At 38.9% G+C, this 13,553-nt stretch overlaps 1 protein-coding gene across 4 annotated transcripts in view; it reads right to left on the bottom strand.

Annotated features, from left to right (window-relative positions):
- ATRX (ATRX chromatin remodeler) overlaps positions 1–13,553 on the bottom strand; it is a 68,024-nt gene that overhangs the window by 46,910 nt on the left and 7,561 nt on the right. The window contains exons 1-7 of one of the 4 annotated variants that reach the window (XM_059859383.1): positions 11,241–11,281; positions 10,583–10,695; positions 7,569–7,624; positions 6,688–6,740; positions 5,013–5,137; positions 3,715–3,834; positions 583–692 (exon numbers count right to left, since the gene is read on the bottom strand). In XM_059859383.1, coding sequence (XP_059715366.1) covers positions 583–692; positions 3,715–3,834; positions 5,013–5,137; positions 6,688–6,740; positions 7,569–7,624; positions 10,583–10,695; positions 11,241–11,266 — 603 coding nt within the window. In that variant the 5' untranslated portion in view covers positions 11,267–11,281. Of the gene's footprint in view, positions 1–582; positions 693–3,714; positions 3,835–5,012; positions 5,138–6,687; positions 6,741–7,568; positions 7,625–10,582; positions 10,696–11,240; positions 11,282–13,553 lie in introns of those variants that run through there. The other 3 variants (XM_059859381.1, XM_059859382.1, XM_059859384.1) reach the window with 3 other exon arrangements.

Consider the following 13,553-nt stretch of genomic DNA (forward strand, 5'->3'; position numbering starts at 1 on the left):
GTTACCACAGCAGGAGGCAGGGACATTTCCTTCCTGCCCTGTCCCACCTCTTCCCTCTGCTGCCAACTCAGGGCCTGTGTGGAGCCACCAGGAAGCCACACAGCTGAAGACTCAGATTATGGACTAGACCAGCACTGCAAAGCTGCCATAACTTAAAACAGTCCAAAAGCTGGCAGAAATAAAGATGGCTTTGAAGCTGCTTTTCTGCTCCTTATTTCAGTGCTGTTTTACATGGAATGTTTTACCAGGAGATGCACACTTGAATCTGTTCTTAAAATACATTATGAGTAGGCAGAAATTTCAGACAGATCGTTTTACATTAAAAATTCACTAAAATTATACCCTTAAAGCTGTAGAATAACAAAGAAACCACCACCAGTTTAACTGGCATATAAGAAAAAAGGAATATGAACTCATCAGTATATTTGCTTTTTTCCCCTCCTTTTATTTTCCTTAATTGTAACAGCTAATGACTGAAAGCTTTGTCAACTAATGAACAAGAATTACTCCCACAAAAATCCCACCCAAACCAACTAATATGACATTTTGAAACAAAACCAAACAGAACTGTTTACCACATACCTTACAAATAAGCACTTTCAGTGTAGGGTGTCTATAGATTGAATCCTTTTGAAAATGGTTGACCTGCTGCCCACAAGCTGTACAGCTCACAATTCCATGGAGTCCTTCTTCTAGGGAGAGGATTACAAACAACACATTAATTGTTTTCATTCTCATTTAAGACATCTGTATATACCTATTGCATTTTCTTGCAATATTCTGGCCTGTCAGGTTTTTCATAGGCCTTTATTTCTGCACCACCCAGCACCAGAGAAATCCTCCTGTAACCATTTGCCATTTTAAGACTGAATTTTTCTGATTTCTATGCTGCACTTGGTCTCAAGGCACAATTCTTTCCCTTTGAGAGGTTTAAGTTGGGTTAACTGGTCACCTCATGAAAAGACACCTAAATTAGAGTCATCATTAAAGTTCTTTCAGAGCAGCTCTGATATTCTGGACAACCTTCCCCATTTAATCTTAGTTCAACAAATACCACTGCAATTCATGTTTGTATTATGATATTTATTTCACAAACAGTTTTAGCTTCTCAAAGAAAAATACAGAAAACTGACAGAAAATGCAAGTAATCCCTGTAATAGTGACTGAAAAACATTTTCTCACATTTCGTTCCCTTCTTGGCAGTGGTTTTTGGATTTTTCTGAAACTACATTTTTGCTGTAATCCATGTTCTCCCCATGTGCTGATTGCTCCCATGGTGTCTGCACCACCCTGCTGCTGCATCTACATTTGGTCAAAAAAGCTTTTTTTTAACACCGACCCCCCATTTCACTTCAGAAGGGATGAACTTGGGCCTGGCAGGCTCACTCCATGCCAGAATCTTAATTAATACTTGGAGATTTTTTTTTGTTTTCAACAGCAGAAAAAGGAAAATCATTGGTGAAAGTTCTGCATGTCCAAAAGGCCAATTTGGATCAAGCAGATACAGGTTTGGTAAGAGATCACTGAACTGTGACTTGTCCTTTGCTGTCACGTTCAGTGATTAAATTAATAAGGAAATTAACTCAAACAGTTGAATTTAATGATTGCAATCTGAGTACAGAGCCTGTATTTTTTCTTTTTTTTAATTAAATAATCACTACCCCAGAATCAGCACCAGGCTCCAACACCAGCATGTTAAGGAACTGAAGGAACATTCTCAGGACACAGTACAAGCTCCCAGCAATCTGCTGCTGAAGCACAACCTCAGATGGCTCAGGGGGCAGTGAAACAGCTGATCATGCTCCTAACTCAGTGAAATTCTGGACACAGGATGTTTTTGCACCCTCCAGCCATTCCTGACTGCACACCCTGCAGACTCTGTGGACATGCAAGCCCCTCTCAGGAGCTCCAAACCAGCTCAAACCCCACTTTCAAACTCTGCTGTGACCATGGATGAACTCATCCATCCCATCACACTCCTCAGGAAAGAATCCCACGTTCTGCAGCACAGAATCCAAGGCTGACACACACCACAGTCCTTAAACTGCTGCAGGAACCACTGAGGGGCCCAGCCAACCCAGGGAGAACATGATATTCCCTGGCAAGCCCTGAACCACCTTCCTCTTTTCCACAACCAAGGGGATGCACTACAGCCTCCTTCCTCAAACCTGCCAGGTGGCACCAGGAAAAGAAAGAATTTATGAGGCAAACCTTTGTAAACCATGTTACTACTAAATGATGATGATCCAAAGAAATTAAACTACCACTAATTCATTAATACTGAGAGACTACCTGGTTAAAAACATTCCTAACAGAATTTATTAGCAAAAATACAACCACAACCACACTGCAGAAACAAAACTTAAAAATAATGACACAGTGCCTCTTACAGTCTTAGGTAAGAGCATTTGCAGGCTAGAAAGGCCAGAGTTCTGCTTCTGCCTCCATTTCTAATACACACAGGACATATAGTTCCTACTAGAAATGCAAATATTTAAAATATATATATATATGTCAGGCATAGTACATGAGTAACCAGTCCAGACACACAAAGGATGGCCTGCAAATTCCCTAGGGATGGAGATTAAAACAGCTGGAAGGGCAGGTGACACAACTGTCCTGGGGATACAGACACAGGCCACAAAGCTCAAGCACAAGTGCCTCATCTTTTTAACACTGTACCCCTGAAGAGTTCTGCTGGACCATAGGTAGAATTGTTTGAAGCACAAATGGAAAAAGCATTCTTATATGAACAGGACATCTTGCATGAGTAAAAGAGAACTGATTCCCAAAGTTGGTAATTTAGAGAAAACATCAATGCTCCAAAAGTCACTGACACCACACGAGGCCAGGTGGATGCACAAGCACATTTCCACAGTCACATTTCACTCCCCTTCACCCACAGCACTCCATAAATTACTTTAAAGGGGAGCAAGGATCTCAAATGATACAGTGGGAAGGATGAAGAGTGTGTGCAAGAGCTGTTTGTATGAATACCCTGAATACTGCTGAAGGTGTGTGAGCTAAGATATTGCAGTAGGGTTAACAAAAATATCTACCTTCTAATTGGCTATGTTATACATAATCCTCCCTCCTCTCCTTTGCTTTTGGGGGACAAAAAGAGAAAAATTCATTTCTGTTAGTATTGTAATCTACCTAATTTCTCAGTTTTAGCAGCAGCTATGGAAAAGCAGCTGACACAGTAACTTTTCAGAGGCAATCCTTAGAAGGGCCCACTGGTAGGGAATTTCCCACAATTTCAAAGCAAAAGAAAGAAGTCATTATATTGTTTGAGGGTTTAGGACTTTTCTTAGCTCACTGATGGAAAATCTGCCCATACATGTCCCTGCTCAAACATGGTTGCTTTCCTGGTCAGTCAGTGAATGCTCCTGTATCAATGGTGTTCAATTCCTTTAAAAAAGGAACACCTGTAACACCTGATTGCAACCAAGCAACTGCACCTAATGAAGCATCCTATACCTATAGAAAAGAAGGAGTTTAATGGGAACTAATCTTAGCTTTCACTGCTGCATTGCAGGGGCAGCAATGGAGGCTAATTTCTATCAGCTAAAATCCTTAATGAACAAAAAGCCAGAAGAGTGGAGGTATTTTTAGGATAATTTATCAGAAATATGGACAATTTTTAGATGTACCAAATGTGGTCAGAAGCAACAATTTAAACCCGTTTCAACAGATGTTTTAAATTGTATTTACCTCCACGCTTTTTGGGAGCTTCAGGTTTCATTTTAACGGTATTTCTGCTTCTAAATTCAGGCCCTTTAAAATCATCTTTGTCTTCATTCAGCACTGGCTCAGGCTGTACAACCACTGTACCTAGAATAATTTTATTTAGAAATTGGAAACCATTACACATCCAAGTGAAGTGCAAAAGTTCTGATTAATAAAGCCAACAAAAAAAAAAGCAATTTGTTGACTAAAACTCAACATAGTTTTGAATGCACAGATGTTCACAGAAAAAAAAAAAACCAAAACAAAACAAAACCAAAAACCCAAAACCAACACCACACATTTCAAACTACCTCTGTGTTATAGCTGTAGGACAGAAGCCAAGGACTGAATGGGTTGAGGAGCAAATTCTGCTCTTTGTGCTCTGCTGTGGCACATGCATGACAGGACTGTCACACTGCTGGGGGGTGCAGGACAGGAACTTGCTACCAATAAAGGACACCACTTCAACCCCTCAAAACCCTATGCTCTTCTCTCTTTGCCTCCTTCTATTCAGTTCCCCTCATCTTCATTTATTTCAGTATGAAATACACAAAAAAGCAATAGAATAAAACCTGCTTTGTCTTTAACAATATTCAAAATCTGATGTTTTCATTTAAACAAAGTACTAATCAAAATCATGTGAAGGAAAAAACACCTTTCCTATTTAAGAGCCCAGTTTTGTTGTGAGGACACTGAAAATAATCTAATATTCTGAAAAAAATCATTTTAGAGTGACTGCTCTCAATACTGCTACTCAACAGAGAACAGCAGCAATTTTTCCTGTAACTTTCATAGATAAGAAATGGAGGAGATTAATCCAACTCACACTGTAGTTAAGAGCAGAGGGATGCAGGCCCCAGCTAAGAGCAGAGGGATGATTAAAAATAGATCCAATAATGGTATTTTCCCCCAGAGTTAGTTTTGCTTTTGTTGATCTAATTGCTAAGAACCCCAAAGACAGAACAGTAAAATAAGGTCTCCAAGTGACAGAGCTTGAGACTCCTGCAAAACAACAGAATAAATAATTTCCCCTCTTTTGTGATGGTTTTATAGAGATGTCAGCAGGCACTTGAAATTAAGCCACCAGCACATCCACAGATTAAAATCTGCTGGGTCCCAAACTGAAAGTGCTCAGGTTCCTCATTTTGTGGGCAGGAAACCAACAGGACCTTCAAGAGGCATTTTACTGATAAATGTGCATTCTAGTGAATTATTTATACTGCATCATACTCTTGGACAATTTGCTGAATTCAGAAACAAACAAAAAAAAAGACATGACCTACCTTTAGGCAAGCTTTGCATATCTACATCATTCTCTGAGTTCTCATTTGAAATATCTTCATTTACAGTTTCATCTGCAATTTGTTCATCATCTGACCCAACATATTTTGTTACAACTGTAGGTTTCCTGCATAGACAGAAAAAAACCCCATGCTCTGACAAACAGTACAAACTGCAATTCAGGTAAGCTTTGCAGGCAAAACACCATATGAACTGTGAAAAACTAAGGTCTTTTAAATTAATTAAAGACATTATGAGTTGGGATGCTCCAAGTTAATATACAATTGTAGGATAATTTTCTGGTTTGGAATAGGATTTCTCCCCTCCCATGTGAAATAGAAGTATAGACTAATAAAATATTTTGTTGTAAAATCTAGGTGTGATGTATTTTTAAGAAAGTCACAGTTCCAGGAAAGAAGTCTAAATGATACACAGGTGAATGTCTGCTCATGAGTTTTATTCATCATTCCAGGTTTAACAGGCAGCACAAAGAGAACAGATATTAGCAAATTACAAAAAGCATCTTGGCAAAAGTGATGCTTGCAAGAAAATGAAGGAAATGCAGAAAGAAATTAAAAAGCTGACTACTGAACAAAAGGATCAGCTGACAGAATTCCACACAAATAATTTAAACTGAATCCATGAAAATGAATGAATTTACCATGTCAGGAGGGTGAGAAAATAACACAAAATATGGAGCAAATTTTTCAGTAGTCTGAAGGCAAAGCATGAACTACTGCAGGATACTGGTTTTGTCAATATAAGCTACAGTATGGTAAATGGATGAGTGAAAATTCCTTTAGTGATAAGACAGGGAGCAAAACACAGGACTAAAGAAGTATATAAAGAGTTCAGCAGGACACTGGATTCAAAAGATGAGAGAGAAACTAAAGTCAAATATAAAATCACACTTGCAAATATGGCATCAAGACAAACATAAAAAGGAGATTGAAGAATATTAATTCCAGCAGACATGATAAAATAAAGCAACTTTGATAAAAAGGAGAGAGAAAAGAGATACAGACTTCTGAAAAGCAGTACTAAAGCAGCTGTTGAAAGCTCAACTCCCTGCACTGCTCACTGGGATGTCATAAAAATCACAGAGGACAGAATTTGAGTGAGCACCAGCTGAGAGCAGATGAGGAGGAGTTTGACTGGACTAAGTCTGCTCTTACTTGGGACACACATGACTTGTTTCCTTAGGTTCAAGCAGTTGGTAAACAATTCACACCATACTTTTCAGATCAAAGAAGGAAAAAGAAAAAGCAGGGATACAGCAAATGGCAGTTTCTGCACAGGACAACTCAACAGCTCAGTCTGATGCTGCACTCTCCCAGTACTGAAGCACATAAAACCTATTTTTCTGTATGACCCAAATTACATTTTGGGAAAAATTCTACATGTACAAATAGCAAGACTGAAGGGACTCTTGTATAAACTCCTTTGTCCTGAAGATATGGAATAATCTTGTCTTTGTAAATAATAATCAAGCTTTAGCATCTTAACCTTTCATCCTGAGAAATGGTTTGAATTTTAAATGCACTATGAGGCACTTGTTTTACCAGCACTCCATAACTTCATGGATTTTTACCAAAAATATTTGACACAGTTCACCCACTTTTCTATGGCTTCCCACACCCAAAAACTAATTTATTTGTTTTTATTTTCCAAACCAACCTTTTGGAACGGGATGATCCTAAGGATTTGGTTCTTTCTGAAGAACTACTTCCCTAGAAACAAGAAAAAAATGCAAAAGTCAACACATTTATATCCAAGGGAACTGTCAAAAACCAGTTTCTTGCATTAACTAGAAACAACTCAGAAATCACAGGGTCCTTATAAAAAATTATTTTAAAAGAGCAGCAGGAAAAGCAGTAACTACAAGTGACAATTTCTACATTCATGCCAGTTCAGTTCAACTGAATCTTTGGAGTTCCAGGTCAGGAGTCAGCAGCTCACACAGGTTGGGGAATGCTCTTCTTGCTGAGTGAAGAAACCATCCCTTGTCCAACACACCCATGCAGAGGGCTCTGGCACTCAGGAGGAGCAGCAGCCTGCAGCCACAAACTGCCAGCAGAACAGACTCTTGGTGTGTGGCTCATGTGCCAGAGAGCATCGGCTGTCTTCAGAGCAAAACTGATTTTTTCAATTGTTTTTGCACTCAGATCACAACTAGGGCTGGGCAGTTGAAAATATCTGAATTTACAGCAGTAAAGGCAAACTAAGGCCTGACACTGGCACTTGTGTTTTCTCTGCAATGTTAAGATCTTATCCACCAGAATGTCTCCAAAAGGAGAACAGACAGAAGTAAGAAACACCACATGAAAAATTTCTGCTCAGTTTACCATAGATCCAGTGTGCCCATTTTAATGTTTTTTCAAAAAGGAAGCATATTTGCCTAAAGAACAACTGTTATGTGAGTAACAGGGTGAAGGGGGATGATATTAATGGGTGCTTCTGACAGTATTATTGAAGTATTTATTGCAAAAGCAGCAGACTGAACTCAGCCACTGTGCAACAGACATGCACCTAGAATTCAAAAGCATTTTTATTCCTACCTCGTCCCTGTTGTTCTCCATTGAAGCTGGACTTCCTTTAGGTTCTCTACTTTTACCTATGGAGAGAAATTCAAGGAGTCCATTGAAATGCAAGGAACATCAGAAGTTCTTCACACTGCACGTCACAACATTGTTTATGCTTCAATTGGACAGAGATAAATGTGACTTCCAGAGACAAACTGGTGCACAAGAGAAAAGACATTCCATTGTGTGGCATAAATTTTACAGAAATAATTCAGGAATCCCTTTCAGGTCAGTCCCTGGGAGCCTTGCTGTTGGTGAAGAAATACTGAAGCACTGCAAGTGCAACTGCATGCAGAAATAATATCATTGGTGCATTTTTGTTATCTTTAAGAATGTCCTACAAGTATTTCCTTTCACACATCTTGACATAAGAAACAAGGTATTAAATCTGGGATCATGGAACCACAGACAAAAATCCCATTTGATCCAAGTTCTGATGAGAATTCCTATTTCTCAAGCTTGGGAACTGTGGAATATAAAGTCTAAAGACCTGCAACCTGTTGGCACCTGCTCCAATCCACCAGTCTTGGAAATAGAAGGGAAAGTTTGGAGTTCAGTGACTGAATGATTCTTGTATGAAGTTGCTCCAAAAGTTTAGGAACAGCAGGATTCTAACAGATGCTACTGAGTAGGAAGCATAATTACAGGATTATCAGCATTATTTGTGATTTTTAACAGAAGACTACTAGCACTGCAACTTCTCTGTCCTTAAACTTCAGTTTTGGGGAACACCAAACTATTTATTTCTATACTTCAAAAAAACTGAATCACTCAGAGAATTCAATGCTGGATATCTGACCTCTGCAGAACTGATTAAATTGCAGGGAAAATAATCCAGCCATTTCCACATGTGAAGGAGGAAACACAAAATGGAAGCAGACAATGTCTATGGCCTTTTTAAGTACCTGAAACTTCTCTGGAATATTACAGGCATTCCCTATTGTGAAGGAGGAACTTGAGATGTGGAAGAAGGGTGACATTTCTGCTGGAGCTTGGATACTGCCCACCATCTACTCTTGACCAACTCTGCCCAAGTGATAAACCCATGGAAAATACCAGCCTGGAGAGCTTGGCAGAGCTTCCCCTGCTCTGGCAGCTCCACTGAGTGCAGACTCTGCACTCAGACTGGCAGCCTGATGCACATGTGCTATTCCAAAAGCAGCTGAACATGCTGCAGTGCCAGTTTCTCCCTGTGCCCACTGCAGGGCCCCCTGTGCTGCAGCCACCCCCTCCCAGCTCAGTGCTGACCTGGCTGCTCCTGCCCAGCCACTCTAGGGCTGTCAGGGAGCAGAAATTCCCCTGGGACTGCAGCTCCACTCTTGGAACAAGAGCAGGCAGGGTGGCTCTCCTGAGCTCTCCGTGACTCTGCTGCTGGCAGCCATGCAGTGGAAAGGAGGGAGACATACAGTTCCAGTGCAGAGGGGATAAAGAACATTATTAAGGCTAGAAAGCCAGTATTGCTTCCTGTTTTAACTGACCTCTGTGTGTGGCAGGGACAAAAGTTTAGGGTATGAAGTAATATCAGCTAATAGCCAACTGATTTCTAACAGCCAGCCTTCCTGGGTCACACTAACCCACCTTCATCATCATCTCCCTCCTCACAACACTCTACCCAACAGTTCACACATCCTCCAAATGCTGGAACAAAACAAGATCTCTTACTAAATAAATCTGATTTGGCCCCAGTCACATCCATAACTTCTGCTCATAATGAGCACCCTCTGGATTAAAAAGAAAAAAAAAAAAAAAAAAGGAAAAAGGCAAGCACAGTTGCTAAAGACATTTTTGTTATGCACAGAACATTGGGAAGGGAAGGAAATTTGCATAGTAAATTCTGGCATTTCCTAATATTTAAGTGTTTAATCCTGACTCTTCAACTTTAATATGTTCTTTTAGATCTCAAAACCAACACTGAAATATATCTGCTCTGAATTTGCAAGTGTCTCCATTTCAAAGACAATCTGTGTTTTACGGCAAGGAACCAAATTCTAATTTTTAACTACAGAGGATAAAGGGAGAATTCTTCTTCCCAGTGCACTCCTCAGAAAAATTTCACTTTGAGATGCATCTACATCACAGTTTATTTTACTGTTCTGCTGAAGCACCACGAGAGTAGTTTCTTTTTCCTGTGCCAACAGTTCTGTTTGATGCTGACATGAGGAGCTGAGTGCCACAGGCAGCAGAATCTCTCTCTAAACAAAACATTAAAAGATAAAAACTGCACGCCAGCAAGCCCATGGAAGATATTACTGAAGACAACAGGAGTTTGAAAATAAACTCTAATACAGCCAGCACACTCTTCTCCTGGACTCCAGCACATGAACACAACTTTTAGCTCATTAAGCAGTACAGATTGAAAGGTTCTGCACCTGTATCCAGTCCAAGTGAAAGTAATAAACAAATTTAACCAGTTAAAGTTGGAAACAGATTTTATTCAGTATTGACATGAAATAATTTCACTTTTAATCACTGTCATCAAACTGGTTAAACTTTGTCACCTATTTCTAACTTAGAAATAAAAATTTCCAATTTTGACCAAGTGTAGGACTCTAGTTTTTTTAAAAGTATTATTTCTAGATTATATGTAAAAAGTCTTTTTCAAATTACTATGAAAGCATAATCTCCAGAACTTCTCCCACGCCTGCAATGACTGCAAAAGCATTACTACAGCAGAAAAACCAAGACACTGCATTTATAAATTCAGGAACACTGAACAAGGAACTCCTAGCACAGCAAATACCTGTGTGTCTGATAGCTGATGTTTCAGAGAAGGGAAATTACCAGAAGATTAAATGTTTTCACCTTTATAAAGACTCAGTAATAAATATTGTATCAAAGACCTATTGTGCATTTATCAAGCTGGCACCACTTAAATCACATTTAGACTTGGTATAATTACCCCAGTGAAGTGTGATATAGTGCAATAACATCAAGTTATTTGACTTTAGAATCACATATACATTAAAAATGAACATAAAATGTCTTTTTACCTATACTTTTGTTTTTAGATAATGCTGGAGGAGAGTTTGCGTCCTCAGATTCTTCTGATGAGTGAGCCAAGAAGTCATGGAGTTTCTGTACCAAAGTATTCAACTTGCTTTCACTGTTAAAATACAAGTAATACTCAGAGTTACCTACACATCTCACTCCAACTTATCAAGCTTAAAAGCTTATGTTTAATCTCAATTAATACACATCCATAAGAAATGTAAACATTTGTTTCTGTATGAGTATATCAGAGCAAATAAAAAGCATGTAATTTTTGTAAATACTGAGTGAAATAGTAGGTGCAGCCTCATTGACAAAAATGCATAAAAAGTCTATTTTAAGTCATTTTCACTGTTTATATACAATTATATTCAATACAATTGTTGACAAAATCCAAGAAAGACTGAGTGATAATGCTGCCATGACATGAAGACAGCAAAAAAATCAATATTCTACTTGTCAGAAACCAGTCAGGTAAGAATAATACAATCTTTATTTTATTTTAAAAAATGTCATCTTTGGGATATAAACCCAACTAGAACTAACAGAAAAGTTTCACCTGCAAACTTAGACACGAACAGGTCCACTGAATATGACAGTGAACATGACAGGTGCACTGGATATGAAAGTTTGCTGATGCAAAACTTTTATTAAACCTACCATCTACATACATGTGTGGTGTTCATTTTGTCAAGAAACCACCATGCAGGGCCAGATCATTCCTTGATCTGTTTCTTTGAGTGCTGATGATTAATTCATAAAGAATAATCCCCTGGCAACTTTCACAGGACACTTTTAGACCCCAGGAACAGTCCTGAGTACATTTACTGACTACAGCAAAAAGCAACATCTCGATCCTAGGCTTGCCTTAACAAGCTGGTCCATTTCATAACCTCCGTGTTACCCCTGCCATTTCACATGGTTTATTTCTCCCAAAACTCCTACAATTTCCCAGGACAATGCTTTTCCAGCTGCTCTGAGGCCAAGGGTGTTCAGCCCCTGTTCAGACGATGCCAGGGAGTTGTTTGCTCCCTACCCTCCTTATCAGCCCTCTGGAATCTGCAGCTGATCTGCCCTGACTCATCACCCCCCTTATCTGCTGCTCCAGATGCTTTTCCCACTCCTGACCTGCCCTATCCCCAGCAGAAGTGAGCCCAGATGAAGGATAAGGGCTTCCCACCCTTCCCACTGCTTGTTTCCCCATTAATTTCAAAACAGTCTTCTAATAGCAAGAAGAAATTACATTTTCTGTGCCTGTTTTATTGGTCATAAGAACTTCTGAATACTCAACCTGAGCAGTCACCTTTACCATCACTACTGTTTCTCTGAACCCATCAATTTATTAACTTCTGACTTTCAATTTGTTATTGCTAAAAAAAAAATCTCATTTTATCAGAATGATGTGCAGCTGAGTGCTCTCTTGAGCTGTGAGTGAACATCCTCACATCTGTGCCAGTGACTATTCCAACCAGTGAAAATAACCACATAAAACAGCATAAACCATCCATTAAAAAAAAAAAATCATCTGCTATTTCTTTAAATCACCTGAGGTACTCAAAATAAAACAAAATAGCACTTTGCAATGAAAAGATTTTCTGCATGAGTGAAGGGCACTTTTCTTTTGAGACTACACATGCACCATCAATCACTGGAGCAAGCCTGAAAGAGCAGAACAAAGCTCTTTAACTCTCAAGAGTACCTTAAAATTTTCCTCTCAATCTGTCCAAAAGTCTTTCCCTCTAATTACTGGACTCATGCTGCTATACAACTGCCAGCTCCCTAATCTTGGGCTTCTCTTTTTCTCATGGATGGAAGGCATACTTGGAAAACATTACAGAAGATGATAATGGTACACTGCAGTCTTAACAGCTTGCATGCTCTCCTTTAGAAAGGAGATTTAATGACAATTTACTCGCATTAAGTGAAAAAAAAAATAGAGTTGTTCAGAATTATTTGATAGTAAAAGCATATAAAGAGATTTTATATCCATTCCAGATGGTCTGAAGAAATAAAGCACATTTAGAAAGGCCACAAGAAAGTACATTTTTGGTAGTAAAAACAACAACAAAAAAAAGCCACACATGTGGAATTCTGCTCATTTGGTTTATAAATAACTTGTTTTGGTAACAGCATTTTAAAAAGAAAATGGGAGCTAGAGATGAGTTCAGTATTAGTATTGTCAATACAGAATGAAATCAGAATAGTATGCACGTGTCTTTGTGACTAATACTTGGAACATTATCTACTACCATTCATTAACTCATCCTAACTAATGTAAAATTATCATTTTCAGAGCAAAGTGTTCTTGCTGACAACCAACCAAAAGAGATGATATACAAACTAAAACTAAAAAGTCTTCTCAACTTGCTTTTTTTCTTGATTATTCATTATTTTGTACCATAAGCCTTTGTTAAGGAATACCAGGTCAAATCTAAGTAAAGGTGTTACACTTACGAAATATTAATTTAGGGCAACGCTTCATCTGGTTTTGTACAAAAGTGATTTTATGTCATTCATTTATACTTGAGAAATAATATCCATTATTTTTGCTTAAAGCTTCTACTGAAAAAATGCTTAATCTTTGCAGTACAGACCCAGTCACTATTAAAATGATCCCAACCTATAAACGCGTGGTTTTTAACAACCATAAGAGCCTGAAAAGGTAGAACCATCTCTGAAGCACTACTGAGGCAAACGGGCTCCTCTACACTGACAGTCCCCACCCTATTTATTTGTGTTGTCACACCTGAGTTTCCTAAGCAAATGGCTTCCCCACCACTGTAGAGCTATTTCAACACTGTTCAGCCTAATTAAAACAGGACTGGAAGGGAAGGTGCCCTGCTATTATTGGTTTGGCCATGAACCTGATTCATGACCTTGGGAGCTACCTTGGAATGCACCATTCCTCACCTACATTCAGAGCAAGTGCTGTTAAAGCAAACAATTAAATGCCTGGCCCTTACAGGGTAACAA

The sequence above is a fragment of the Haemorhous mexicanus genome, chromosome 14, assembly GCF_027477595.1.
Source record: "Haemorhous mexicanus isolate bHaeMex1 chromosome 14, bHaeMex1.pri, whole genome shotgun sequence".
Taxonomy (NCBI): Eukaryota; Metazoa; Chordata; class Aves; order Passeriformes; family Fringillidae; genus Haemorhous; species Haemorhous mexicanus.